The sequence below is a fragment of the Natator depressus genome, chromosome 5 (genome assembly GCF_965152275.1).
Source record: "Natator depressus isolate rNatDep1 chromosome 5, rNatDep2.hap1, whole genome shotgun sequence".
Taxonomy (NCBI): domain Eukaryota; kingdom Metazoa; phylum Chordata; order Testudines; family Cheloniidae; genus Natator; species Natator depressus.
The window spans coordinates 5,222,205-5,248,032 of record NC_134238.1 but is presented as its reverse complement, the minus strand read 5'-3'; the positions used below and the strand labels follow the sequence as shown (position 1 = coordinate 5,248,032).

The window sequence follows — 25,828 nt, the reverse complement described above, 5'->3', positions numbered from 1 at the left end:
GTACCAGAGATGGTTTATGTTAAAGGAAAGACTACAGTGTCCTTAAATCAGCCATCATACTCAATAGCACCAAACATGGTGAGAAATTCACCCACTCACCTTTCCCTGATGATTAAGCTTAACAATGATGGAATCCTAAAGCAGAGTAAAATCTGAGCTCTACACCACCATAAACATGGGATCCATACTGGCTGCACAGGTGAGCAAGACCTGCCGAGACTTCCAAAGTCTGCATCTGGACTAGTGATACTCAGACCTCAGTGGTTCAGGAGCCAAATCAGCGATCAACATTACAGTGATACGCAGACTGAGGCTCGTTTACTATTTTTATATACATTTCTCACAACAAAATGACTGACCAAGTATTATTTTATCAACTACAACTGGTAAGCAACATAGTAAAAGCAGCCTGATTGGTTAATAACTTGGCTAATAATTGGCTAATAATTGGCTAATAATTAAATCACACAGTGTTTTAATATCATCATATGCTGCAAAGAGCCACAGGAGACACACTGAAGAGCCACTTGCAGCTCACGAGCCTCAGTCTGCGTATCACTGGTCTGTGCTGAAGGCACACAGTGGTGTCCCTTCTAGGACATTCCCTTCCTGCCTGCTGGCTGTCTCCTCAGGCCAGAATAACCCCATTCCACTTTCCCCTGAGGTAGAAGAGAGCCATTTTACAGGAAAAAATATCTCGTTCCTACTGTGGCAGCATGGCGGTTGGCCTGCCACTCCAGCTGGAGCATGGTGCCAAGCCAGGTACGTCACAAGTTGTAGAGAGCAGGCTGTGCAGCGCAGCAGGTTGACTAATGCTTGTGGGAATAGCACAGCAGTAGGAAACGTGCTTAATGTTTTTAAAACTGGTCTCTTCCACAGGAAACAGCAAGGGAGAAAGTGGGCACACAACAGTCAGAAACGATTAGAAAGCAGGGGTGCTGGGGCACACACGCTTGAGGCTATCCCAGGAACAGAGCCACCAAATTAACCACACAACCACAAGCGAAGAACCCACCGCCAGTAAAATTTCAGTTTCCATCACCTTTGATCAAATGTAGCTTCCTAAGACACCTCCATTTTAGTCGCATTCTCGTATTCAGCTCTGAACCATTTGCAATTAATGAATTTTAAAATAAAGCCCCTTGAAGACAGCATCAAACCCAGTCTGTGCTAATTAGATCAATATAGGTGTATATATATATCAATAGATCTTAGTTCATTCCTCTGTGTGTTTTACATTGCAGCTAAGCCATAGACAGTAGGATTGAACACTGCTGATTTGGCAGCATGAACAGCCCTGCCCCCAACTCACACATACCCCCAAAAAAGAAAGAGGACTTATACCTTGGAGTCCACAATTATTTGGCAGGTCCTGAGCAAGATAATGTCCACTCTGGGCTGGCTCTGTGGAGCAATATAAAATTGCCTGAAATGTCTCTCAATCACACTATACCAAATAGCCTCTCACTGAAGCTCTCCATATAAAGCGTTGAGTCATGTACCTGCAGCTAAGCAAAGTAATTTTTGGCGTTTCCAGGGAAAATTCACCAGATCTCGAATTCCTGGACAAACTCCCAAGCTAGCCCACGTGTCCATGGCTTTTCAGACAGGAGGAAGAACCCAAGTATAATTTAGATGTGGAAGTTAGATCAACCTTTTCTCAGGCTTCTTTCTCCTGGCGAGTGGAGGATTGCTCCCTACAGGATATGTTCTAAATGTACTTTTATTCGTTTCTCTTAAGAATGCATCCTCATATCTACTCTGTGTCTATCTTGTGTAGACTGTAAAGCTCTTCAGGGCAAGGATGGTTTCTGCATTGTGTGTCAGTACTTTAATAATAAACAATAGTGCTCCAAGTGTTTTGTCTAGTTTTGTTTTACGCAAGTCCAGCAATGGGGCTTCCACCAGTCCCCTGTGGAGATTATTCCAAACCAACAGATCCCACAGTTAGGACATTTCCCTGACATTCAACCTAACAGTTCATTCCATTATTGTTATTTTATACCCCCACTGGATCAACCCGTCTTCTGTATTGGCACCCTTCAAACATTTGCAGACAATGAGCACGTCTCCCCAACTACGTAGTTTAGTAGATTAGCCAAGTTAAACACATTTCATTCTCACTCTTGCTTCCAAAGTCAATCCCTCCAGCCTCAACTACTTTGGCAAACAGGAATTAATTCATAGAAGAGAAACAATGTCTTCCTACATTGAAGGGCCTGGAAGTGAATACAGTATTCCAGGTATGATCTTACTACTAGCACAACAGGTCCTCTCTTCAACATGTTCATGCCTCAGCAGTCCAAAAAAAGAAAGAAAAAAAATCACCACACTGGCTTTAATGCCACCTTTCAGCACTGCAAACTTGAACAATTTTCTGTCCACTATTGCCCTAAGTCTTCTGGGACACTGCAGTTTTTACAAGTATCTTCTTTCTTTTGAAAGTTTGTGTTTTGTTTTTCCAAGTATGTTTGTTATGCAAATTTCATCCTGGATAGCCATCTGTGGGTGCTTCCATTTTTCTTCTGTAAAAGCTGGTTTATCTGCTTTGCAGCAGCTCAATGACCCAGTAAAAGTGCATTCTACTATTTATTGCTGGTCTCATTGCTACTATTTTCCTCCTAATTTCTGGCTACTGATCACACCTTTGGGATTTTCTCCCCCCTTCACTCTAGATGCATTAGCTTGCACTTTCTGAGCGTGAAACTTATTGTATCCCTATCTGTTTCTAACCTCCCTAGCTCCCCACTGTGTTATGTTATCCTTGTAATTTACAGCCCTTCCCAGTTCAGTAAAATCTGTAGTTTTCATTAAAATGCTCTTTCCATTTCAACGATGGACCTAAAACCCAACCACTTGCAGCTTCCCAGCTCCACCATTACCGCCATCCTCCGAGACTGATACATTGTGGTTTATTGCTCTCTTTTCTTTGTGGCCCTTCTGCCAGTTTCATCAATCACATGGGACTGCATATAACCAAGCCAATCTGAATTACATTTACGACTAAATTTGAGGCACACTATCTGTACTTTACTAAACATCTGATCACATCTACTGCATTCTTCTCATTCACTGATTTTAGAATTCCATTTAAAAAAAAGTGACGGAGTCTGCCATGCCTTGTTCTATATCAAACCCACGCTGTTTATTGCTCAGGATCCCATTATTTTCTAGACGCTTTCTCCCACAGCAAGAAGTCGCAAAGAAGTGAACGCATTTGGTGTATTGCAAAAAATCTGAAAGCCGGGGGCACCTCTGGCCACCTGGCAAGTACCCCATTAACCTACCAACTCTCAGAGTGCTCAGGTTTATTGCTTTTCATGTAGGGATCATTCATTTTGCATTTTTAAAAAGTTCTCTTTAAGCTATTTATAGAGCATACCCTACAACTATAAAAAACAGTGGACAGCAAATAGTACGGAAAGTGTAACAAACAGCTCCCTTCTACTCTTTGGAATAAATTTGTGTTACCTGTTTTAGGTTCTATAAGTTATTTAGACTCCTCCTTGCCCTTCCTCTTCACAAATCAGCAATACTTTGGTGTTGCATTGTAACATCATGGAAAATGCTGGCTTTTCCATGATGCCCCAGAATGATGCATCTCGAGAGTATCCATGCAGCCTTTTGCAACTCTTCTGCCATCTGTGACAGCCCAGGACAACATATTCTAAGGCATCTTTAGTGCAAATGGATTACACAAGAGAAGAAGAATTTTTAAAATGCTGAAAAATTGAGCCTGATTGGGGGGGACAAATTAACAAGTATGATGAACTCAAAACTGAGTTGATATTAAAAGGACATCTTTTAAAAATCTAAAAAGGCTGAACTGTTTTGTAATTTGTGGTTCAGTGTTTCCCCACTAGCAGTCCAGTACTTTTCTTCCAGCTAAACATGCAAAAGCCCTTCTCAATCCGTCTTTCCAGTCCTACCTAGAGAGAACGCCTCATTCTGCTTTTTTTGCTGCCCGTATCTTCGCTCTGCATGCATTCTTGTTTCTTTGCATTATTCTTATTCTTCTAGTCACTCGCTCTTCAGTATGTCAATTTTTATGAAGTTCCTCCAGGATTCTCTCCCCACATTTTCCTCCCACTGCACCAGCCTTCAATATTCTTCAAAATTTGGTTTCCTGGAATTTAATACCCTTGTACTGATGTGTTCTAGCCCATTTAGAGCTAGAAGAACTTCAGTGGCTCATGCTTTAGCACTGAACTCTATTACCCCCACACCATTTTTCAGTGAATTGTTCTACTCTTGGTAAGTAGATAAGGATAGCTCCTCCATCTGGGTCACAAAGTTGTCCTCTGTGTAACTTAGGAATTGGTGCTTAGTCATATTTAGCTGTTTTTGTTACCCAGACATCTGGGTAGAGTCCTCTATTAGCATACCATCCCATGATTTCAAGTATCAGTAGCTCATCCAAGAATTTCTCTAGCTCTCCATTCTTAGTGAGGATGAGACTATCAATTTTTCACTGAAGATTCTTCTGTCTTGTATCTTTTTCTTTCTTCATTAAAGTAGGATTTCACTGCTTCTAAAATAATTACAATAGCATGCCTTGCCTCCCACCTCTCTTCTCTGCCTCTGTATAGCAAGCACGAATGTTAACATTATAGGCGGGATTTCACAACGTGTGGTATCACTTCTACTGCCTCTTCTGGCCTTAACTTATTTTTAAAAAACAAACATCAGTGCATTAATACTCTTTATTCTAGGTATATGTGTTTTGCTGCAGGACAAATCTATTCAGAATAATTCATTTCGGAAATACATGCCAGATTCTGAGTTAAATAAAAGCTCCTTTCCACCTAGTTTAAAGTCTGCCTAAGGAGCCATATCAGTTTTGAACCGAGGAGATTCGCCTCCTATCCGCCTAAATGGAGAATGACTAACGCAGAAAGTCACATCACAAGGGGCTCACACCAGTGCTCAGTGAAGCTGAAATCCTTCTCCTTACATCAGCAGTTGGTTGCCAGTATCAGCCTTTTTCTTTCATTTGACAGTAGAAGATGACCTGCACAGAAACCTGCTATCTTGTGAGCAATTCCTCAGATGGTGAAGTCATCCATTTTCCTCCACTTGCTGGTTCCCAACTGGACTACTGTAACTCACTGCATTTCTCCAGCATGACACAGGATCTTTTGCCCTCATCACACCTCTTGACCTGGAACTCAAAGAAGCAGCATGCTCTCCTGTTCTTCTTCTGAGTCACTGATAAGTCAGATCATGTTCTTTGATTTCCAGTACCAGGACAAGACCACTCCCCTTTCAACCTACTGTCTGAGTCTCTGCCTCTAACCAACAATGAACATTCCACCCTTAAGACTCCACTAATAAATACAAAACCTTCTTAATCTTCATAGAAGATACAGACTGTTCTATTCGTACCCATTCTATGGCCTATTCACATTTCTAGTTATTCCCTGTTCTGGAAGATGGCAAGATCTAAGATCTCTCCCACACCTCAGTAACTAATCTCTTTGCCTTCCTGTATGTTAACGGTGGGAATTTCAGAAGTGTCCGAGTGATTTAGGGGCACAAGTCCCAATGATTTTCAGTGAGACTTGTGCTTGTAAATCACTCATGTGCTTTGGAAAATCCCACCGTAATGTACCTATCAAAAATTCCCTGTAGGGAAACGGATTTGAATAGCTCCATTCTTCAACCTTTCTTGACTCATAGGGAACTGTTTATAATTTTGCGAACGAGAACTACCCTTCTCATTGTCTAACCACAGAGCTGTGCGTATACAGCCATCCTGAGGCTGGAGTACAGCAGCAAGCTGTGTAAGTGAGCAAATACCCATGTCAGGTGAGAAGTATAAATATTTTCAGATGTTCATGAAAAAACACACAGCAGAACAGTTCTTTTAATGGCAACTTGCTACCGCTTTTCATTCCAGCTCTTCCACTTTTGGAAGCCATCTTACCAGTTCCATCATCTGCATCATTCTGACCAGTCTCCCAAACCTCTGGTTTTGGCCCAAATCCATCTGTGGCGGAAGTCTCCGTGTAGTCTGCAGGGTTAAATGTCCTAGGGTTTAAAAAGGGTAGGGAAGAACAAATATGCAGAAAGTGAATACCAAAGCCACACAACATGAAATGCCCCAATTTATGGTCTATATTTGTATTAGATTTTTACCAGTTCTTGTCTTTCATATAGGGCTATTTTGATAATTTGTGTTTTTCAGAAAAGTCAATTTCTTTTTACTCCCAATAAGGGGGTGGTGGGAGGGTGGGGGTGCCACCAAAAACCAGGACAGTATTAAAAAAGTCATTGTAAAGAATCTGAACAAAAAACTTAGTTCGTGGAAAAGTTGCAATACCAGGCAAACCGTTCCCATCCTCATTAAACATTACTTTACAACCACAGCACAACGCTTATCAATTGGTCATTTCTCAGCAGTATACTACTGATGAGAATCCCTTGTCACATGCTTTTAGGGTGCCTGACATGTATGCAGGGCAACAGGTAGTATATCAATAAGATGATGGCAGGGAGGTGTTCTGAAATACCCACTGAAGCCGAAACAGCTCAATATCTAAGAGATAGCCGAATGGTGACCTGGAAACTAATTTTTTGATTAAAAAAGGCGGCGGGGGGGGGAGGGGAGGGAGTTGTTTTTCAACCTATCACATGAGAATTGGGTGAGAAGAGGGAAAGAATAAGGCGGCGGCTTATCTAGGGGGTGGAGGGAGCCACGACACAAAAAAGACGAGAAAAGGTTAATTTTTATTATCTTGACACCACGGATATGATCCACAAAGTTACTGAGAGCAAATAATGGCTAAATATAAAACACTAAGAATGGAGGGAAGCTCCCGCACCTTCTGGTAGAAAAAATTAGATTCACTTGTCTTTTGAAGGGGGGAGGGGGGGAGGGGGTAAGAATCTATGTGCTACAAAGTTTCCTTTCAAACTGGGCTACAAACCAGCCATGCAGAACTTTCAACCTGCAAAGCCTCTGGACTGACTTGGACTTTCCTTGTGGGGACTGGGTTACATGGGGACACGTTCAGTTTTCTGAGGACTGGGAAGGGATTTTGTTTAAGGGGTTGGGGTTTTTTTGAGTGTCTCTGACATGTTGACGCCGGTGTACTCACGTTAATGTTAGTTTGCCTAGAGATGGGAACAGTCACTCTGCATACAATGAATCCAACTGGTATTTCACAGACACTGTTTCACGGTTCTATATGCTTTCTATCCACAGCAATATACAATATATTTGTCAAGTAGTATTAACAGATTGGACAGCAATTAACACTCCTGCTGTGTTTGATTTTCCCCGAGAAGTATGCGCATCACTTACCCCATGCCTTGGGCTGAAAATCTCCCAGCTCCTCGCCCTCTACCACGTCCAAACCCTACAAGAAGAGGGAACACCCTTTAATAGCATCCATACAGATGAGCTGATGGCTAATCTGTCACAGGAGAATACTGGGTTTGAGGAAGAAAGCTAGAATGGGTGAATTTACTAAATATAACTTCTCTCTCCTCAATTCCCCTCAAAGTAAAAATCCCTCCTCTAATCTATACAAAGAACAAAATATTAGTTCATCATAATATTTAGTAGTATAGTAAAGCAACAATTCTTCCCCCTCCTCTTAAAACTAGCAGAGGAGAGGATCAAACAGATCAAGGTAAGGGCCAACATAAAATCTTAGGTACATCACACACATCAAGACAGTGCCTCTACTGTTGAATGTATGTCAATCAACCTAGCTCTGTACAGTACACAAATTAAACTTGGGTGGGCAAACATATACTAGAAACTACTCAAACCGTATTTTTTTATGTCTAGTATGGAGATATATAGCTATCGTATCTAAGTTCAGTGTACAGTCCTTACCTTTCAATTTCTTGTGCTTGACTCCAAGGCCTGTACAACAAGCCTCAGCCTACACCTCTGGCCTAATCGTGTCACACTTCCTCTCATTCCTCTGCTGTACCAACGTCAGCCTCAACAACCTATTTTGTTTCCCTCTCCTACTCCTGGATCTGGGCCTTTCCCCGCAAGCTGTCCTTTGTGTAATCTCAGTTCACCACGCCGAAACTCTCGCCTTATTCAAATTATACTTAAGGCTAAGATTTTGTCACAGATAGTCCTTGTAATAAGTTATGGACAGGTCACGGGCAATAAAGAAAAACTCACGGAAGTCCATGACCTGTCTTTGACTTTTACTAAAAATATCCCTAGGGAGCTGTGAGTCCCCACAACCCTGTCGGTGACTGCAGAGGGGGCCCCACTAGCAGCTCTGGGTTCCCACACTGCCCACGGCAGCCAGGAGCTGCAAATTACCCCCAGACGGTTACTTGGAGCTGCGGGGGCCCCGCGACCAGGGTACCCCGCAACTCCCAGCCATCGCAGGCAGTCGGGGGACTTCCACGACCTTTGTGACAAAATCAGAGCCGTAACTATATCCAGTGACTCCCTTCTTACACGATTCTCAGAAGAAATTAGTTAAGTTTATATTTTAATGTAACACCAAATTATTCCCTCCTTTGGGCTGTACTCTTGACATCAGCCTCAGACTATAAGCTCTTTGGTACAGGGACGGTCTTTACTTTCACATCTTGTATAGTGCTGACCACACACTAGAATCATTTACATTACTTTGAAATGCTAAAATAGCAGACTGCTGTTGGGATTATTAAGTCTTTCATATGTACAATGCATTTTCACATCTGGCTTTCCATTTATTTTTTGCTGCCAACAGGTGATGGCATTACACTTGGAGAGGAAAATACATTCAGAGTTCACAACTACCTATTTGCATAACAGACCCCCTGGGAGCCTAGAGATCCAGCTACACACCAAAGCAGAATATTTTATTATGGGTGCAATTACAGGTTACCAAAACAGGGATCTTCAGGTTGCCCCAACTATCAGGACAAGTATGAATTTGTAACATTACCCTGCTATTGTAATCTTTTAGGGCTCCCAAGTACTAATTACAGTCATGAAGCAATTGGACATGTGTGTGAATGTAAGCTCTTAAACACATACAAGAAAGCAAGGCATTGCTTGCCTGACCTTAGTATGCTCCAGGAAGGGCATTAAAATTTGGACCAGGTTAATCTGTTATTGGCAGATCTGGCCTCAATCTTTCTGTAACTTCTCTCCAAAAGAAGAGAAGCTATTCAACTCAAGGTACCTAGTCTGCACAGCAGGACTGGAAAAAGAGGACATTGTCATGGTTCTTTAAGAAACAGAGTCCAGAGAACCCCAACAATCACAGCATGAATATTTAGACAGATAGGACACGTTTCAGATTTTTAGGGAAATGTCCTGCCCAGGGGCTGCTTCTGGAAAGGGCTGAAATACCTAACATAGGCAGATGGGTAGGAATGCTTCAAGGACTCTTCAGCAACATCATTTTGGATACTGACAGAGGCAAGACACCTGGATAGTAACCTACAGAACTAGACGGGGTGTTTAGAGCAGAAAGATATTATTGATTGAAGCAGGAGGCATTTGTTTCAATAGCTAAAGCAGAAGTATAAGAAGCATATGAATGGGTTGAGCAGCAGAGCACCTCTTCTATTTGACCAGGTGAAAGCATTATAGAAGGAGAACTTGAAATGTAGAAGATCAGATCAGATCAGAATGACCATCCTGGGTCAGACCAAAGGTCCATCTAGCCCAGTATCCTGTCTTCCGACAGTGGCCAGTGCCAGCTGCCCCAGAGAGAATGAACAAAACAGGTAATCATCAAGTGATCCGTCCCCTGTTGCCCATTCCCTGCTTCTGGCAAACAGAGGTGAGGGACACCATCTCTGTCCATCTTGGCTAATAGCCACTGATAGACCTATCCTCCTTAAACTTATCTAATTCTTTTTTGAACCCTGTTATAGTCTTGGCCTTCACAACATTCTCTGGCAAAGAGTTCCACAAGTTGACTGTGCGTTGGGTGAAGAAAACCTTTTTTGTTTTAAACCTGCTGCCTATTAATTTCATTTGGTGACCCGTAGCTCTTGTGTTATGCGAAGGAGTAAATAACATATCCTTATTTACTTTCTTCACACCAATCATGATTTTATAGACCTCTACCATATCCCCCCTTAGTCCTCTCTTTTCCAAGCTGAAAAGTCCCAATCGTATTAATTTCTCCTCATACAGCAGCTGTTCCATACCCCTAATTATTTTTGTTGCCCTTTTCGGTACCTTTTCCAATTCCAATGTATCTTTTTGGAGATGGGGCAACCACATCTGCATGCAGTATTCAAGATGTGGGCGTACCATGTATTTATATAGAGGCAATATGATATTTTCTCTCTTCTTATCTATCCCTTTCCCAAAGATTCCCAACATTCTGTTTGCTTTTTTGACTGGTGCTGCAACTTGAGTGGATGTTTTCAGAGAACTATCCATAATGTCTCCAAGATCTTTTTCTTGAGTGGTAACAGCTAATTTAAAGCCCATCGTTTTATATGTGTAGTTGGGATTATGTTGTCCAATGTGCATTACTGTGCATTTATAAACTTTGAATTTCATCTGCCATTTTGTTGCCCAATCACCCCACTTTGTGAGAACCCTCTAACTCTTTGCAATCTGCTTTGGACTTATCTTGAGTTTTTTGTATCATCTGCAAATTTTGCCATCTCACTGTTTACCCCTTTTTCCACATCATTTATGAATCTGTTGAACAGCACTGGTCCCAGTACAGACCTTGGGGGACATCACTATTTGTGTCTCTCCATTCTGAAAACTGAACATTTATGCCTACTCTTTGTTTCCTATCTTTTAACCAGTTACTGATCTATGAGAGGACCTTCCCTCTTATCCAATGACAGCTTTCTTTGCTTAAGCACCTTTGATGAGGGATCTTTTCAAAGGCTTTCTGAAAACATCTAAGTACACTATATCCACTGGATCAACCTTGTCCACACGCTCGTTGACACACTCAGATAATTCTAGCAGACTGGTGAGGCATGATTTCCCTTTACAAAAACCATGATTGACTCTTCCAACAAATCATGTTCATCTACGTGTCTGATAATTCTGTTCTTTACTATAGTTTCAATCAATTTGCTTGGTACTGAAGACAGGCTTACTGGCCTGTAATTGCCAGGATCACCCCTGGAGTCCTTTTTAAAAATTCGCGTCACATTAGCTATCCTCCAGTCATTTGATACAGAAGCTGATTTAAATGATAGGTTACAAGCCATAGTTGTTAGTTCTGACATTTCACATTTGAGTTCCTTCAGAACTCTTGTGTGAATACCATCTGGTCCTGGTGACTTATTGTTTAATTTATCAATTTGTAACAAAACCTCCTCTAATGACACCTCAATCTGGGACAGTTCCTCAGATGTGTCACCTAAAAAGAATGGCTTAGGTTTGGGAATCTCCCTCACATTCTCAGCCATGAAGACCAATGCAAAGAACTCGTTTAGTTTCTCAACAATGACCTGATCTTCCTTGAGAGTTTCTTTAGCATCTCGAACGTCCAGTGGCCCCACGGGTTCTTTAGCAGGCTTCCTGCTTCTGATGCACTTACATTTTTTTTGCTGTTATTTTTTGAGCCTTTGGGCTAGCTGTTCTTCAAATTCTTTTTTCGCCTTCCTAGTTATATTTAATATGACAATTTAGTGCACGAAGAGAGTGCTAGATCCTGTCCTTCCGTTTCATTAAGGACCGAAAAACGGAGTTACTGGTTAGGGCTAGACATCATGACCTGCAGCAATTTCACTGCATATTCTGACCTCAAGAGAGGTGGTCTTCTAGGTAACTAACCAGGAAGTTCTATTCTGGATCTTTTTTAAAGGAATACAGGCAAGCTAGGCCTTGTCTGCATGGGAATACTCAGGAAATTGATCCAAATTAACTAAGGGTATGACTACACTATTGAGCCTATGCTGACATAGCTATTTTAGCACAATTATGTCAGCATAGCCCCCAAGTTTAGATGCAGCCTACACTGACAAAAGGAGTATTTCTGTCAGTGTAGGAACACAACCTTCCTAAATGACTTTAGCTATATCAACAAAAGCTCTCTTCTGCTGGCATAGCTGCATCTAAATTAGAGGTTTTATGCTGGTCTGGGTGTGGGGATTTTTGACACCCCTATCTAACACAGCTATGCCTACATAACTTTGAAGTTTAGACCAAGCCTAAAGCTGTAAATTTAAAGTGGATTAATTAAACTGCATTAGGCTTCTGTGTGGATGGTCTCATTCAGAATTAAAGTGGCCTTAATTCAGTTTAATTCACTGAGAGAAATTAAACCAAATTAAGGTCACTAATTCTGAATAAGAGCATCCACACCAGGGTTTAATGAAGTTTAACTAATCCCCTTTAAATTTTGATTCAGATTAATTTTCTTGAGTGTTCCCATGTATATAAGCCCCAACTTTCCATGATTTTAATTCCTCCTGTGTTGTTTGGGAGAGTTCCAGCATGAAGTGATGCAAGGAGGTTGCCGCAATGGAACCTGGGTGATCAAGAGAGGCTGGCTGCATCCTAAAGAGAGGAGACATGCTGCTACCATGCATGGCAACACAGCCCGACTCTGGAAAACCTCCTGTGCACAATCTGAACGCCTACAATCTTTTGCCATCTTTGCTTCCAACACAGTAGATTCTGTTGGAAGTGGAATCAGAAGTATTCTGTGGCGTTACGGATTCCCTCAGGAAGCAACCGAGTCCACATTTTGAATTTTTTAAACCAAAAAGTTCTCTCCTCCCAACTCTGAATTTAAAACTCAGCCTCTAAGATATTTAAGCGTCTGGATCCCTAGAGGTGTTTAGCACCTGCAACTCATACAGAAATCACTGATGAGTCACTATGGCATTACAGGTTTCTTCCACCCCATATTAGGAAATTTTTTTAAACACTGTCCCTTAACAGTGACCAACAGATTGCAGTGTAGCAGGAACCTTAAGTGCTGTGATGCAGCATTCACCCAAGGGAGGGAAGGCAGGCCCTGTTATTTTATGGAATTGCCTTGTGCATATAGTTTCTACAACAAAAAATGCACCATAACGGTCAGTTTTCAAAACAAAAAGGAAGGGTCAGGTTTTTTGGCAACACAACAGGCAATGCTCTGACTGTAAACTTCCATCTGCCCAAGAAAGGAGAATGAGCAACTTTGCAGCAGCAGCAGATTTTAAACTCTCTCAAGCAGGCTGCATCAATGGACCTTGCTGCAATTAGTCAACCTACAGAGCACAAAAGCAAACAATGGGGGCACCAGGCAAAGAATAAAATTAGAGCTGTAATTGCCACTCCTAATCCTGACATTTCTCAGCTTCCTTTACACTTAGATCTGCAAACAGGTTCAAGTGTTAAGCCAAATCTTGGCTATTCCTCTCCACGCACAAGCAGCCAGCAGTGGAAAGTTTGTTGGGGTCTTTTTAATCGTATTGCTCATTTTGACATTTTACTCTAGTTTGTTCCCACATTTTACTAATTGAGCCAGGTGGCCTTTTTCTGTTCACTAATGTATCTCACGCTCTTAATCAACTTTGCACACCAGCTGTAGTTTGCTTTGTTGCATTTAGAGAGATTTTCCAAAGCAACTCAGGTACAGGAAATAGGATACCTGGATCATCTAAGGTGATGAGCATTCTCCATTCCCAATGAAGTCCACTGAGAGTTGCGGGGACACAGATGCTCACAGGATCAAGCCCTTGTGTGGTTTAATGATTGAAAAAACCGGTTACCTATCTTTTAGTAACTGTTGTTCTTCGAGATGTATTGCTCATGTCGATTCCATTCTAGGTGCATGCACGTCCACATGTCGGAGACTTTTGCCTTAGCGGTATCCGTAGGATCAGCTGTGACGCCCTCTGGAGTGCCACGCTCATGCATCGGCTTATCAGGCACTGCTGGCCCTACACCCTCTCAGTTCCTTCTTGCCAGCAACTCCAACAGAGGGGCAGGAGGGTGGGTAATGGATGGACATGAGCAATACATCTCAAAGAACAAAAGTTACCAAAAGGGAGGTAACCGTTTTTTCTTCAAGTGCTTGCTCAAGTTGATTCCATTCTAGCTGAGTCACAAGCAGCATCCCTGGAGATGGGCTCGGAGTTCAGACGTTTGGCTTGTAATACTGCTCTACCGAAGCCGGCGTCATCTCGGGCTTGCTGGGTAAGCACATAGTGAGACGTGAACGTGTGAATGGACGATCAGGTGGCGGCTCTGCAGATATCTGGAATTGGCACATGGGCCAGGAAGGCCACCACCGAACTTGCGCTCTAGTCGAGTGGGCAGTTACAACTGCCAGGGGAGGCACTTTTGCCTGATCACAGCAAAATCAGATGCAGGCGGTGATCCAATATGAAATTCTCTGGGTGGACACTGGATGACCTTTCATCCTGTCCGCCACCATGATGAACAACTGCGTCAACGTGCAAACTGGTTTGGTCCTTTTGATGTAGAAGGCTAGCACTCTCCTGACGTCCAGGGAGTTAAACCTACGTTCCTCCTCAGACTTATGAGGATTTGGGAAGAAGACTGGCAAAAATATCTCCTGGCTCGTGTGAAATTGCAAAACCACCTTGGGAAGGAAAGCTGGATGCGGCCGCAGCTGGACATTGTCCTTGAAAAACACCATACAGGGTGGCTCCGAGGTAAGTGCCGTAATCTCAGAGATCCTTTGGGCAGAAGTTATCACCACCAGGCACCCCTTTTTCATTATTTTAATTCCCATGGTAACAGGTTTTTTTCTAATAAACATTCCCCTACAGTGTTTGCAATGCAAACATGCTCTAGATCAGCAAGAAGAAAAAATAATTTACTAAAAACTGACTAGGAACAAAAGTGAAACTGACAAGTCTGGTCTCATTTTTCAAAGTGTAAAATGCCACAATGAAAGTTAAATTGGTAAACTTATTACACTTTTAATCACTTCACACAAATAAGGAATCTTGTTTTTTATAACTTTAGGACTTTTAACCCGATTGTGTCCTGCTAAGCAGTTCTCCAAATCATCTTTGTTATAGAACTCCACTCAACAGATACTCTCAGAATCACAGAAATGTATGGCTGGAAGAGATCTTGAGAGCTTATCTAGTGCAGCCCCCCATGCTGGGACAGGACCAAGTAAACCTAGAACATCCCTGACACGTGCTTGTCCAACCTGTTCTAAAAAACCTCCAGGGATGGGGATGCCACAGCCTCCCTTGGTAACCTACTGCAGCATGTAACGACCCTTATAGTTAGAAAGATTTTCCTAATATCTAGCCTAAATTTCCCTTGATGCAGATTAAGCCCATTCCTTCTTGTCCTAGCTTCAGTGGACATGCAGACCAATTGATCACTGTCCTCTTTATAACAGCCCTGAACATATTTGAAAACTTATCAGGTCCTCCCTCAGACTTCTTTTCTCACGGTGAAACATGCCCAGTTTTTAAACCTTTCATCATCGTCAGATTGTCTAAACCTTTTATCATTTTTGTTGCTCTTCTCTGAACTCTCCCCAATTTGCGCACCTTTTTCCTGAAGCACGGCACCCAGAATTAGACACAGTACTCCAGGTGAGGCCTGACCAGTGCAGAATAGAGCAGAACAATTACCTCCCATGTCTTACATACAACACTCCAGAATATCAGCCTTTTTTGCACTGCATCACATTGTTACTCCTATTCAATTTGTGATCCACTATAACCCCCAGATCCATTTCTGCAGTACTCCTGCCTAGCCAGTTATTCTGCATTTTATAGTTTGTGCATTTCTTTTTCCTTCTTAAGTATAGTGCTTCACACTTGTCTTTATTGCATTTCATCTTAGTGATCCAAGACCAATTCTCCAATCTGTCATTCTTAATTGTAATCCATGTCTTCCAAAAAGCTTGCAACCACTCCAAGCTTGGTCTCATACACAAATTTTATAAGCACACTCTACTCCATTATCTAAATCATTAATGAAAATATTAAAAAGTACCAGGCCTAGGAAGATCCCTGCATCCTCCCAGTTTGACAGAGAACCACTGATAACTACTCTGAGTACAATATTTCAACCAGTTGTGCACCCACCTTATCAAATTCATCTAGACCACATTTCTCATGTTTGTTTATGAGAATGTCTGGGACCGTGGGACCGCGTCAAAAACCTTACTAAAATGAAGATATATCACATCTATGAGCTCCCCCCATCCACCAGGCCAGTAACCCTGTCAAAGAAGGAAATTAGGTTGGTTTGTCATGATTTGGTCTTGACAAATCCATATTAGCTCTTACACATCACCCTCTTACCCAGTAGGTCCTTACAAATAGATTGTTCAATAATTTGTTCTAGTATCTTTCCAGATCATAGAATCATAGAAGATTAGGGTTGAAAGATCTCAGGAGGTCATCTAGTCCAACCCCCTGCTCAAAGCAGGACCAACCCCAACTAAATCATCCCACCAAGGCTTTGTCAAGCTGGGCCTTAAAAACCTCTAAGGATGGAGATTCCACCATCTCCCTAGGTAACCCATTCCAGTGCTTCACCACCCTCCTAGTGAAATACATTTTCCTACTATCCAACCTAGACCTCCCCCACTACAAATTGAGACCATTGCTCCTTGTTCTGTCATCTACTACCACTGAGAATAGCCGAGCTCCATCCCCTTTGGAACCCCCCTTCAGGTAGTTGAAGGCTGCTATCAAATCACCCCTCACTCTTCTCTTCTGCAGACTAAACAATCCCAGTTCCCTCAGCCTCTCCTCATAAGTCAGGTGCCCCAGCCTCCTAATCATTTTCGTTGTCCTCCGCTGGACTCCCTCCAATTTGTCCACATCCTTTCTGTAGTGGATGGCACAAAACTGGACGCAATACTCACCAGTGCCGAATAGAGGGGAATAAGCACTTCCGTCGATCTGCTGGCAACGCTCTTACTAATGCAGCCCAAGATGCTGTTAGCCTTTTTGGCAACAAGGGAACACTGTTGACTCATATCCAGCTTCTCATCCACAGTAATCCCTAGGTTGTTTTCAGCCGAACTGCCACTTAGCCAGTCGGTTCCCAGCCTGTAGCAATGCATGGGATTCTTCCGTCTTAAGTGCAGGACTCTGCACTTCTCCATTTGAACCTCATCAGATTTCTTTTAGCCCGATCCTCTAATTTGCCTAGGTCACTGGACCCTATCCCTACCCTCCAGCGTATCTACCTCTCCTCCCAGCTTAGTGTCATCTGTGAACTTGCTGAGGGTGCAAGCCATCCCATCATTCAGATCATTAATGAAGACGTTGAACAATACCAGCCCCAGGAACGACCCCTGGGGAACTCCACTTGATACCGTCTGCCAACTAGACATCGAGTCGTTGATCACTACCTGTTGAGCCTGATGAGCTAACCAGCTTTCTATCCACCTTATAGTCCATTCATCCAATCCATACTTTTTTTTACTTGCTGACAAGAATACTGAGGGAGACGTATCAAAAGCTTTGCTAAAGTCAAGATATATCACGTCCACAGCTTTCCCCATATCCACAGAACCAGTTATCTCATCATAGAAGGCAATCAGGTTGGTCAGGCATGACTTGCCCTTGGTAAATCCATGTTGACTGTTCCTGATCACCTTCCTCTCCTCCAAATACTTCAAAATGGATTCCTTGAGGACCTGCTCCATGATCTTTCCAGGAACTGAGGTGAGGCTGACTGGTCTGTAGTTCCCCAGATTCTCCTTCTTCCCTTTTTAAATATGGGCACTATATTTGCCTTTTTCCTATCGTCCAGGACTCCCCCGATCACCATGAGTTTTCAAAGATAATGCTCAATGGCTCTGCAATCACAGTCAACTCCCTCAGCACCCTCGGATGCATTAGATGCGGCCCATGGACTTGTATATGTCCAGCTTTTTTAAATAGTCCTTAACCTGTTCTTTCACCACTGAGGGCTGCTCACCTCCTCCCCATACTGTGCTGCCCCGTGCAGCAGTCTGGGAGCTGACCTTGTCTGTGAAGACTGAAGCAAAAAAAAAAAAAGCATTGAGTACTTCAGCTTTTTCCACATCATCTGTCACTAGGTTGCCTCTCCCATTCACTAAGGGTCCCACACTTTCCCTGACCACCTTCTTGTTGCTAACATACCTGTAGAAACCCTTCTTGTTACCCTTCACATCCCTTGCTAGCTGCAACTCCAATTGTGCTTTGGCCTTCCTGATTACACCCCTGCATGCTCAGGCAATATTTTTATACGCCTCCCTAGTCTGTCCGTTTCCACTTTTTGTAAGCTTCATTTTTGTGTTTAAGCTCACCAGAGATTTCTCTGTTAAGCCAACCTGGTCGCCTGCCATATTTGCTATTCTTTCTGCACATCGGGAATGGTTTGTTCCTGCGCTCTCAATAAGTCTTCTTTAAAATACAGCCTGCTCTCCCGGACTCCTTGCCCCCTCATATTAGCCTCCTGGGAATCGTGCCCTGAGGGAGTCAAAGTCTGCTTTTCTGAAGTCCAGGGTCCATATTCTGCTGCTCTCCTTTCTTTCTTTTGTCAAGATCCTGAACTTGACCATCTCATGGTCACTGCTGCCCAGGCTGCCACCCACTTCTTCTTCCTCTACCAATTCTTCCCTGTTTGTGAGCAGCAGGTCAAGAGGAACACGGCCCCTAGTCGGTTCCTCCACCACTTGCACCAGGAAGCTGTCCCCAACACTCTCCAAAAACTTCCTGGATTGCCTGTGCACTGCTGTATTGCTCTCCCAGCAGATGTCAGGGTGATTGAAGTCCCCCATGAGAACCAGGGCCTGTGATCTGGAAACTTCTGTTAGTTGTCTGAAGAAAGCCTCCTCTACCTCATCCTCCTGGTCTGGTGGTTTATAGCAGATGCCCACCACAACATCACCCTTGTTGCTCTCGCCTCTAAACTTAACCCAAAGACTTTCAACAGGCTTTTCTCCAGTTTCATACTGGAGCTCTGAGCAGTCATACCGCTCCTTTACATATAGTGCAACTCCTCCACCTTTTCTCCTCTGCCTGTCCTTCCTGAACAGTTTATACCCATCCATGAGAGTTACCCCACCATGTCTGTTATTCCAATCACATCATAGTTCCTTGACTGTGCCGGGACTTCCAATTCCTTCTGCTTGTTTCCCAGGCTTCTTGCGTTTGTGTACAGGCACCTAAGATAACTAGCCAATTTCATACTGAGAAAGTAGTGTATCAGGAGGCCTCTCCTGTTGCACCCTCCTCCTTGTGTCTCCTTCCCATATCCCAGTTCCCCACTTACCTCTGGGCTTAGGTCACCATCCCTGGCGAACCTAGTTTAAATTCCTCCTCACTAGCTTAGTAAGCCTGCCTGCGATATCTCAGTATGTATCGTACAAGATATCTTAGTATGTATCATAATTGCATGTTGTAACGCTATCAGGCAGTAATTGCAAGAAATAATGCTGATAGATATTACTAATTTATCCCTAAGGAGTATTAAACTTATTCAGGAACTTAGGTCTTGAGAAGGAGAGATGAAGATACTGAAGACCCAGCTAAAAAGTTTTCATTCTTTGACTCCTTTCCAAATCAAAGATTATACCCTCTGCTTATTAAGAGAGATTAAGGTCTGAGCAGTAGAGCCACTCCAGTAGGCAATATCTTAACACAAGTGCCAGGGCCGGCTCTACAGTTTTGGCCACCCCAAGCAGTGAAAAAAACTGCCAGCACGGACAGCAAAAGGAAGAAGCTGCCGTCCATTTGCCACCTCAGCGGGCGACGCAGAGAAGCTGCCGCTGAATTGTCGCCGTGGCCAGAGGAATTGCTGCCCCTTTCGAATTGCCGCCCCAAGCACCTGCTTGGAACGCTGGTGCCTGGAGCCGTCCCTGACAAGTGCTTTTGCCTTCTACTAATCAGCCAATAGTACAAAACTGCTCCAAAACCCAGCTGCTGTTACACCGGCTTGTACTGTTTGTACATTGTAAACATAGCACCATGTCCAGTGCACACAGCTAGAAAAAATGTCACACAGTTGATTACAGTATCTCTGCTGGATAAGCATGCAGCCTACAGAGGGTGAAAATCTCAGAGCAGGGGTTTCTATGGAGGGCTACGCACCACTATTGCCGCAGGATTAGCCCCATCCTGCCACTTTCAGGGATGAGTACATGTCGTCATCTCTCTAAATCAAGTTGTTCTCCTATAAAGGAGTAACATAATGGCCCAGCAAGGATTCTCCTAGAAAACAGCCAGTAAGATTATTCCTGCCTGAGAAGGCAGCTTAAAATAGGAAGGGAGAGCTAGGGTCCATTGTTCAAACATTAACCAACCCCTAATTTTGTATCTGGTGCCTAGATTTCTGAGTGACATGTGGATTAGAAATGCAGATATGAAATAGAAGATAGAAATGCTGCATGGGATGCCTCCGAACGGTGTTATTACTAGATTACATAAAGTGACCAATTTGCTCTCTATTGAAAGGGAAACTTTATCCCGGGTCTCGACTTTTCTATATTTAATGAAGCAGCAAGAAACCAGTTTTTATTGCATTAAGCTGACTGCAGGAAAATTTATATTTCTGCTAATATGCGAAGAGAGAGAGAGAAGGTCATGTGATCCTGAAAAGAGAAGACTTAACAGTGAGGAAGTGAAATGTACAGCTTTAAGCAATCCCTGCAGCTTTTAAGGATTACTGTAGTAAATTTTAACCTTAGGTATTTTTCTCCCCCAAAATGCACTCATCAATCAATGATCCAGAAGCCATAAGAAGAGAGAGCTTATCATCGACAGTTAAGAGCTACAGATGGCCTTTCATTAAATTAGCTCATTTATGTGACTGTGCAGTCTATTTGTTAAGCAGATATAGAAGTACCACACAATGCAATGAATTGTGTCTGGCTGAAGATGGCACACACAAAGCATTCCTTTTCTCAGTCTGGTATGCCAGCTTTCTATTAGTGATTATTAAATGCCTAGTTGTGAGACATTTAAGAAACTATCTAGTTATCCTACAGCACTTAGCCTCACTACTGTATCTGAGTGCCTAGGGTAACACCAGCAAACTTTTATTAAAACTGTAAAGAGTTGGGTGAATGTGGGAGACTAATTTTTGGAATACATTTCAACTTGGAGGAGGACATCATCAATTGAAAAACATCTAATTTAAATCTTTTTTTTTTTTTAATTTCTTTTCCTTACACCTCAGAAGCTTAAACAGAAATTTCACTTTCTCCACAAAAACTGAGCTCCACCAGTTTAGCACCTTTTGTTTTTTGGTGCGAAAACTCAGAAAATGGTAGCAGTTAATTATAACGTCCCCTTCTCTGAACCGCTACTCTGTACACATACTTATCCTGGTATTTGCTGATTCACATGCATAGCCTGGTCATGTTCCTGCACTGCTCTGGAAACTACATGCCCTTGTTTCCTTCCAGTCCTTAAAAGAGCAGGGTTAGATACAGATTAACTGTTGCTATCGTGTCATTGAACATGTGATTATCCTCCGGTATTATGCCAAGGATAGGGAGTACTGCAAAAATATTCCGTGCATATGAAATTAGAAGTATGCTACTTATTGCTTTTATTAGCTCTGACACACTTTTACCCCAGCTCCTCCTAGCAACAACCACTTGTCTTCCAACCCACAAGATACTACGGCTCCCCATGAACCCTCCCCCCATGCTAAAGAAATCACTTCACTCCCAAAAGCCACTTCACCCACTAAATCAACAGAAGCTTCCCGACTCCCAGATCCCCGATAAATCCAGATTTCACTCTTTCCCCTTATCTTCAGCGCAACACAATCTAGATTACTTCCTACACCTCTTGATTCCCTTTCTTCTCTCACAGTATCCCAGGTTCCCCTTAGCCTTCCATGTCATCTAGCTAGCAAGCCTCAGAGAAGCATGACGACCCCCCCATAGGGTACAAAGCTGAGATGGCATTCTTGACACCACCAGAATCCAGTTTGAGGGACTGGCACGAGTACAAGTCAAACTCCTCCACCCCTTCGTTATCTTTAATAAAATAACCCAGTGCTGCCCCACAGGCCATAGTGTATCTTGGGGGGCCACAGCTCTCCACTCAGATTTGACTTTCATGGGGTGGCTGGCACTCCCCATAAGAGCAGGTTATTGAGGGCTCACAGCCCAAATGCTGGATCTCTTTGGGGTCAAGTGACAGATCTGAGTACGCGAGCTCACAGCTGAACCTGCCATGCAGACTTGTGCACCTTGTTTAGGTCACTAAAGCCAAAAATTTCATGAAAATCAAATTACACATTGCTTATTCTTATGGAACCAAAGGGCACAGACTATTGTATGTGGCTGGGCTTTTAAAGCTACTCTTCTTTTTGAGATCTAAAAAAGCCGGTTATCCTTTGAACAAGAGAAAAGCTGTGATTGTCCACACAAAAGCACCACCACATTACCTCTCCCACGGCCACGTTTCCCACGGTCTGAAGGCCTCTCCCCTTGACTGTTGTCCACACCATTCTCTTCTACTCGAACTGGGGAGAGAAGACAGAAGATTGATAGGGAAGGAAATTTTATCTTTACATTTGTAAGAGGTTTGAAAACAGAGTAGCAACAGATTGCGTAGCTCACAGTTTCTAACAAGCACCTAAATAAGCTGCTGGATTTTCAGAGGTGCTGAGCTGGTACAGCAGGTGAAGTAGAGGTGATGGGAGTTGTGGGTGCTCAGCACCTCTCAAATCAATACACTTATTTAAGCATCTAAACATGGATTTGGGTGCCTAAATGTAAGTTCGTAAATCTTGCACCCTGCATTGTAGAGTGGGGTGGGGGGGCAGGGGAGATCACCTTTCAGCAGGACCCCTACCTGGGGCTGTAGGGGGAAATATGGGGCAACAGGAGCTCTGCCACTCTTTGGTGCTTCACACTCTCTCCCTGGCCTGTTCTGCTGACCTGTCTGAAGGGGGACAGGATCATGACCTCACCTCTCTGAGGCGGCAGCTAGCCTTAAACTGAGCCTTCCCTACCCAACCACATTCTGACTGTCCCTTGTAAAAGAACCAGTAGGAACTAGAAGGGGGTGAGGAAGAAGCCTCCCATCTCATGCCTTCCCTTTCCCTCACCTCACACACAGAGTCCACCAGAATCTGGTCCGTTACATTTAACCTGCATGGGACACAATGTTTGTTTTTTTACAAGAGCTCTATAATTACGTTCCGTGGAAAACCTCTGGCTGGATGTTTTGAAGTGTCAGCTGAAATCCAAAGAAGGGGGTCCCTGAAGGAAAATGATGACTCTTACCACTTACTACAGCACTTGCTACTGTTAAATGGAGACTCTGCACTGCACGACTTGTATTCAGCACTGCAATGGGGACATAACTATGTGCACATAAAGGTGCAGAGAGCACATTTTGCAAGATCTAGAACCCATTTGAAAACCCTAAATTCCAGATTTAGCACAGAGCCCAAAACTTGAAGGCCAAGCTGCATTTGTCTCTGGCAAACAAATTCTGGGCAACTATTTTTTGGTTTTGGTGAATTAGGGCTTGTCCACATGGTCAGTTAGTACATGGCACACAAGAGCATTGTGCATTCACACTCTGGCTTACCGTGTGCTAAGTCTCTGATAGTCCCTTATTTGTTCTAAACGCAACTTGCAAATTTCATAAATATCCGCTTTACATCATCTTCCAGATCATTAAACGAAACAGCATCTAGATACTATTCTATTCTACGTAAGTTCTTACAGACCCTGATCACTGTAGCATTGAGGGCTTTTCAGTAGTGCATTAAGTAATGTGACTAACATATGTCACATGTGGTTCATTCACTCTCATCATCTCTCCAAGGGGAGAACTGTGTGTGCAGTGTACTATTTTGTATGGGTGGAGGTTTTGGGTTTTTTTTTTAAATGTATGTATATATTTTCATATGGACTTGGTATGTAATTTTTTTAATATGGTATGGGGCACTTTAAGAAATGGCTTAAATAATGGGTAACATACTCAAAGGTGATCTAATTCAGTACTACCTAACTTTGGAAATAGCATTTGCAGCATTTAGCACTCTTTTGTGCAATGTATTTGAATCACTGTCCTTGAATACACTGTGGTAATTCTTATAATGTTTAGGTTCACACCAAACCCTTTCTATTTGTGTAGAAGCTTATCTTTTGTGCATGGGTGTGCTCATAATTAATCCCCAGGATATACCAAGGCCTTTTCATTTTCCCTTAAAGGGAAAAACATTTCATAAAACTCAGACCACCCTCAGGTTCTCCCACTCATATGACATGGAATCAAAACTTGGCTATTTGCTTGTTAAAAGAAATGTATGGAAAATGTATCAGGTTTTATCTGCTCTACAATGCTCAATATGAAGTCCTTACGAAGGTTCCATTCCAAATTTAAGTGCCGAACAGCGACTCTCAAAAGATTATGTGATCATAAAAAGGCAGAAGGTATTTCAAATAAATTCAATTTGCCTTTAAAAAGATAAATCAAAAATAAATTCTCTCGAAACCAAGACATGTAACAGCATCATGCATACCTGTTGCCAAAAAAACAAATGCAATAACTCAGTCACCACACTGAGGCTCTGCTGGACTTTATTCCATTAGATCCTCTTCTCTTTCATAACTCAACCAACTTCAGCGGCAAGGAAGAGAAAGACTAAGGCGACTAGAGCTTTAAAAATGAAGGTGTCTGTGCTTACACTCTCGGCCACGGTTGCCTCCTCTTCCCCGTCTGTTGGAGCTTCCCCGTCCACGGCTCACTTCCCTGTCCCCTCGCTTTTCTCTGTTCTCTTTGTTTTCTGAACTCTCTTTTCCAAGGCTTTTCTTCTTTCCCCCTACAGTCTCCCATGAAGTCTATTTGGGTGGAGAAGTATTAGACACAACAGATCAAAAAGCAGAGATAACCAGTCAACTTTCCAAAACTTTCCAGCCCAAACCCCAATTAATAGATAAATGGATCTCATGTGTATAAAGCCACAGATGTATATGATGTTTTTCACACGCTAAACTAGGACAGAGAGCAAGGAAGACATCACTGTGTGAGGGGGAAGAAGATACAGCTTTTTGAGAGTGGGTTTTCCCATGGAACATAGGTAGCACACATTTAATATCTCAAATCTTTCTGGCTGCAACTGACTCAGGTTACTTTAAAGAAGTCTAGGTAGACAGCATAACAGAAAACCTGCTAAGAGGTAGGCATTCATCCTCTCAACTGTTTTCAGAAGTCTGACTGGAAACAAACAGGACTGAATCGTTTCATCTCTCAGCATGACAGGGGAGAATGCATATTTGCAACAGGGAGAAAAGAAGTCAATGAGAGAGCAGATGAATTAGAAAATAAAACAAATGAACTTGGTTTTCTTGGAATCTAAGCACTGATGATCAGAGTATCAGAACAGCAGCTTGGGGAAACTGGGCCAAAACAAGTCAGCCCACTATGCCCAAGGACTGCAGCACATCGCATGTAGCATTGCTGTGTTCAGAAATTGCTGCAATGCCCAAGCAAGAGAAAGCGAAGAATCAAGGCTTCAATGTCAGACCTCTGTTCTCATCTTAAATCCACAGTTACATTCAGGATTCATGTCAGACCCTTAGGAATTACAAAACATTTGTACAAGTTTAAAATGAAATAGCTAAAAAAAACCTTCTCAGAATAATATGGCAGTTGATAATATATTATGTAATTGTAGAATTAAGCTACTAAGCCATAGTTACAAAGCATGCATCTGATGAAGTGAGCTGTAGCTCATGAAAGCTTATGCTCAAATAAATTGGTTAGTCTCTAAGGTGCCACAAGTCCTCCTTCTCTTAAAGCAGGGGAGAAAGATTAAAATTTATTTGCACAGTGTCAGTGTGCTAGGCACTTAATATACAGTTATGAGAATGAAGTCCCTGCCTCAAAGAGCTTAGTCTAGACAAACCACATACAGAGGGCAATGTATACCTCCAACCACCATCTGGAATGCTGGATGAAGCTGTGACCTCAAGAGAAG

The 25,828-nt window shown here is 42.7% G+C and overlaps 1 protein-coding gene across 4 annotated transcripts in view; it reads right to left on the bottom strand.

Moving 5' to 3' along the window:
- Positions 1-25,828, bottom strand: part of UBAP2 (ubiquitin associated protein 2) — a 130,862-nt gene that overhangs the window by 53,978 nt on the left and 51,056 nt on the right. For 3 of the 4 annotated variants that reach the window (XM_074952280.1, XM_074952281.1, XM_074952283.1), the window contains exons 5-9: positions 24,536-24,689; positions 22,277-22,354; positions 7,307-7,361; positions 5,927-6,030; positions 1,345-1,404 (exon numbers count right to left, since the gene is read on the bottom strand). In XM_074952280.1, the coding sequence (XP_074808381.1) occupies positions 1,345-1,404; positions 5,927-6,030; positions 7,307-7,361; positions 22,277-22,354; positions 24,536-24,689 (451 nt within the window). The remainder of the gene's footprint in view (positions 1-1,344; positions 1,405-5,926; positions 6,031-7,306; positions 7,362-22,276; positions 22,355-24,535; positions 24,690-25,828) is intronic. The other variant, XM_074952282.1, reaches the window with a different exon arrangement.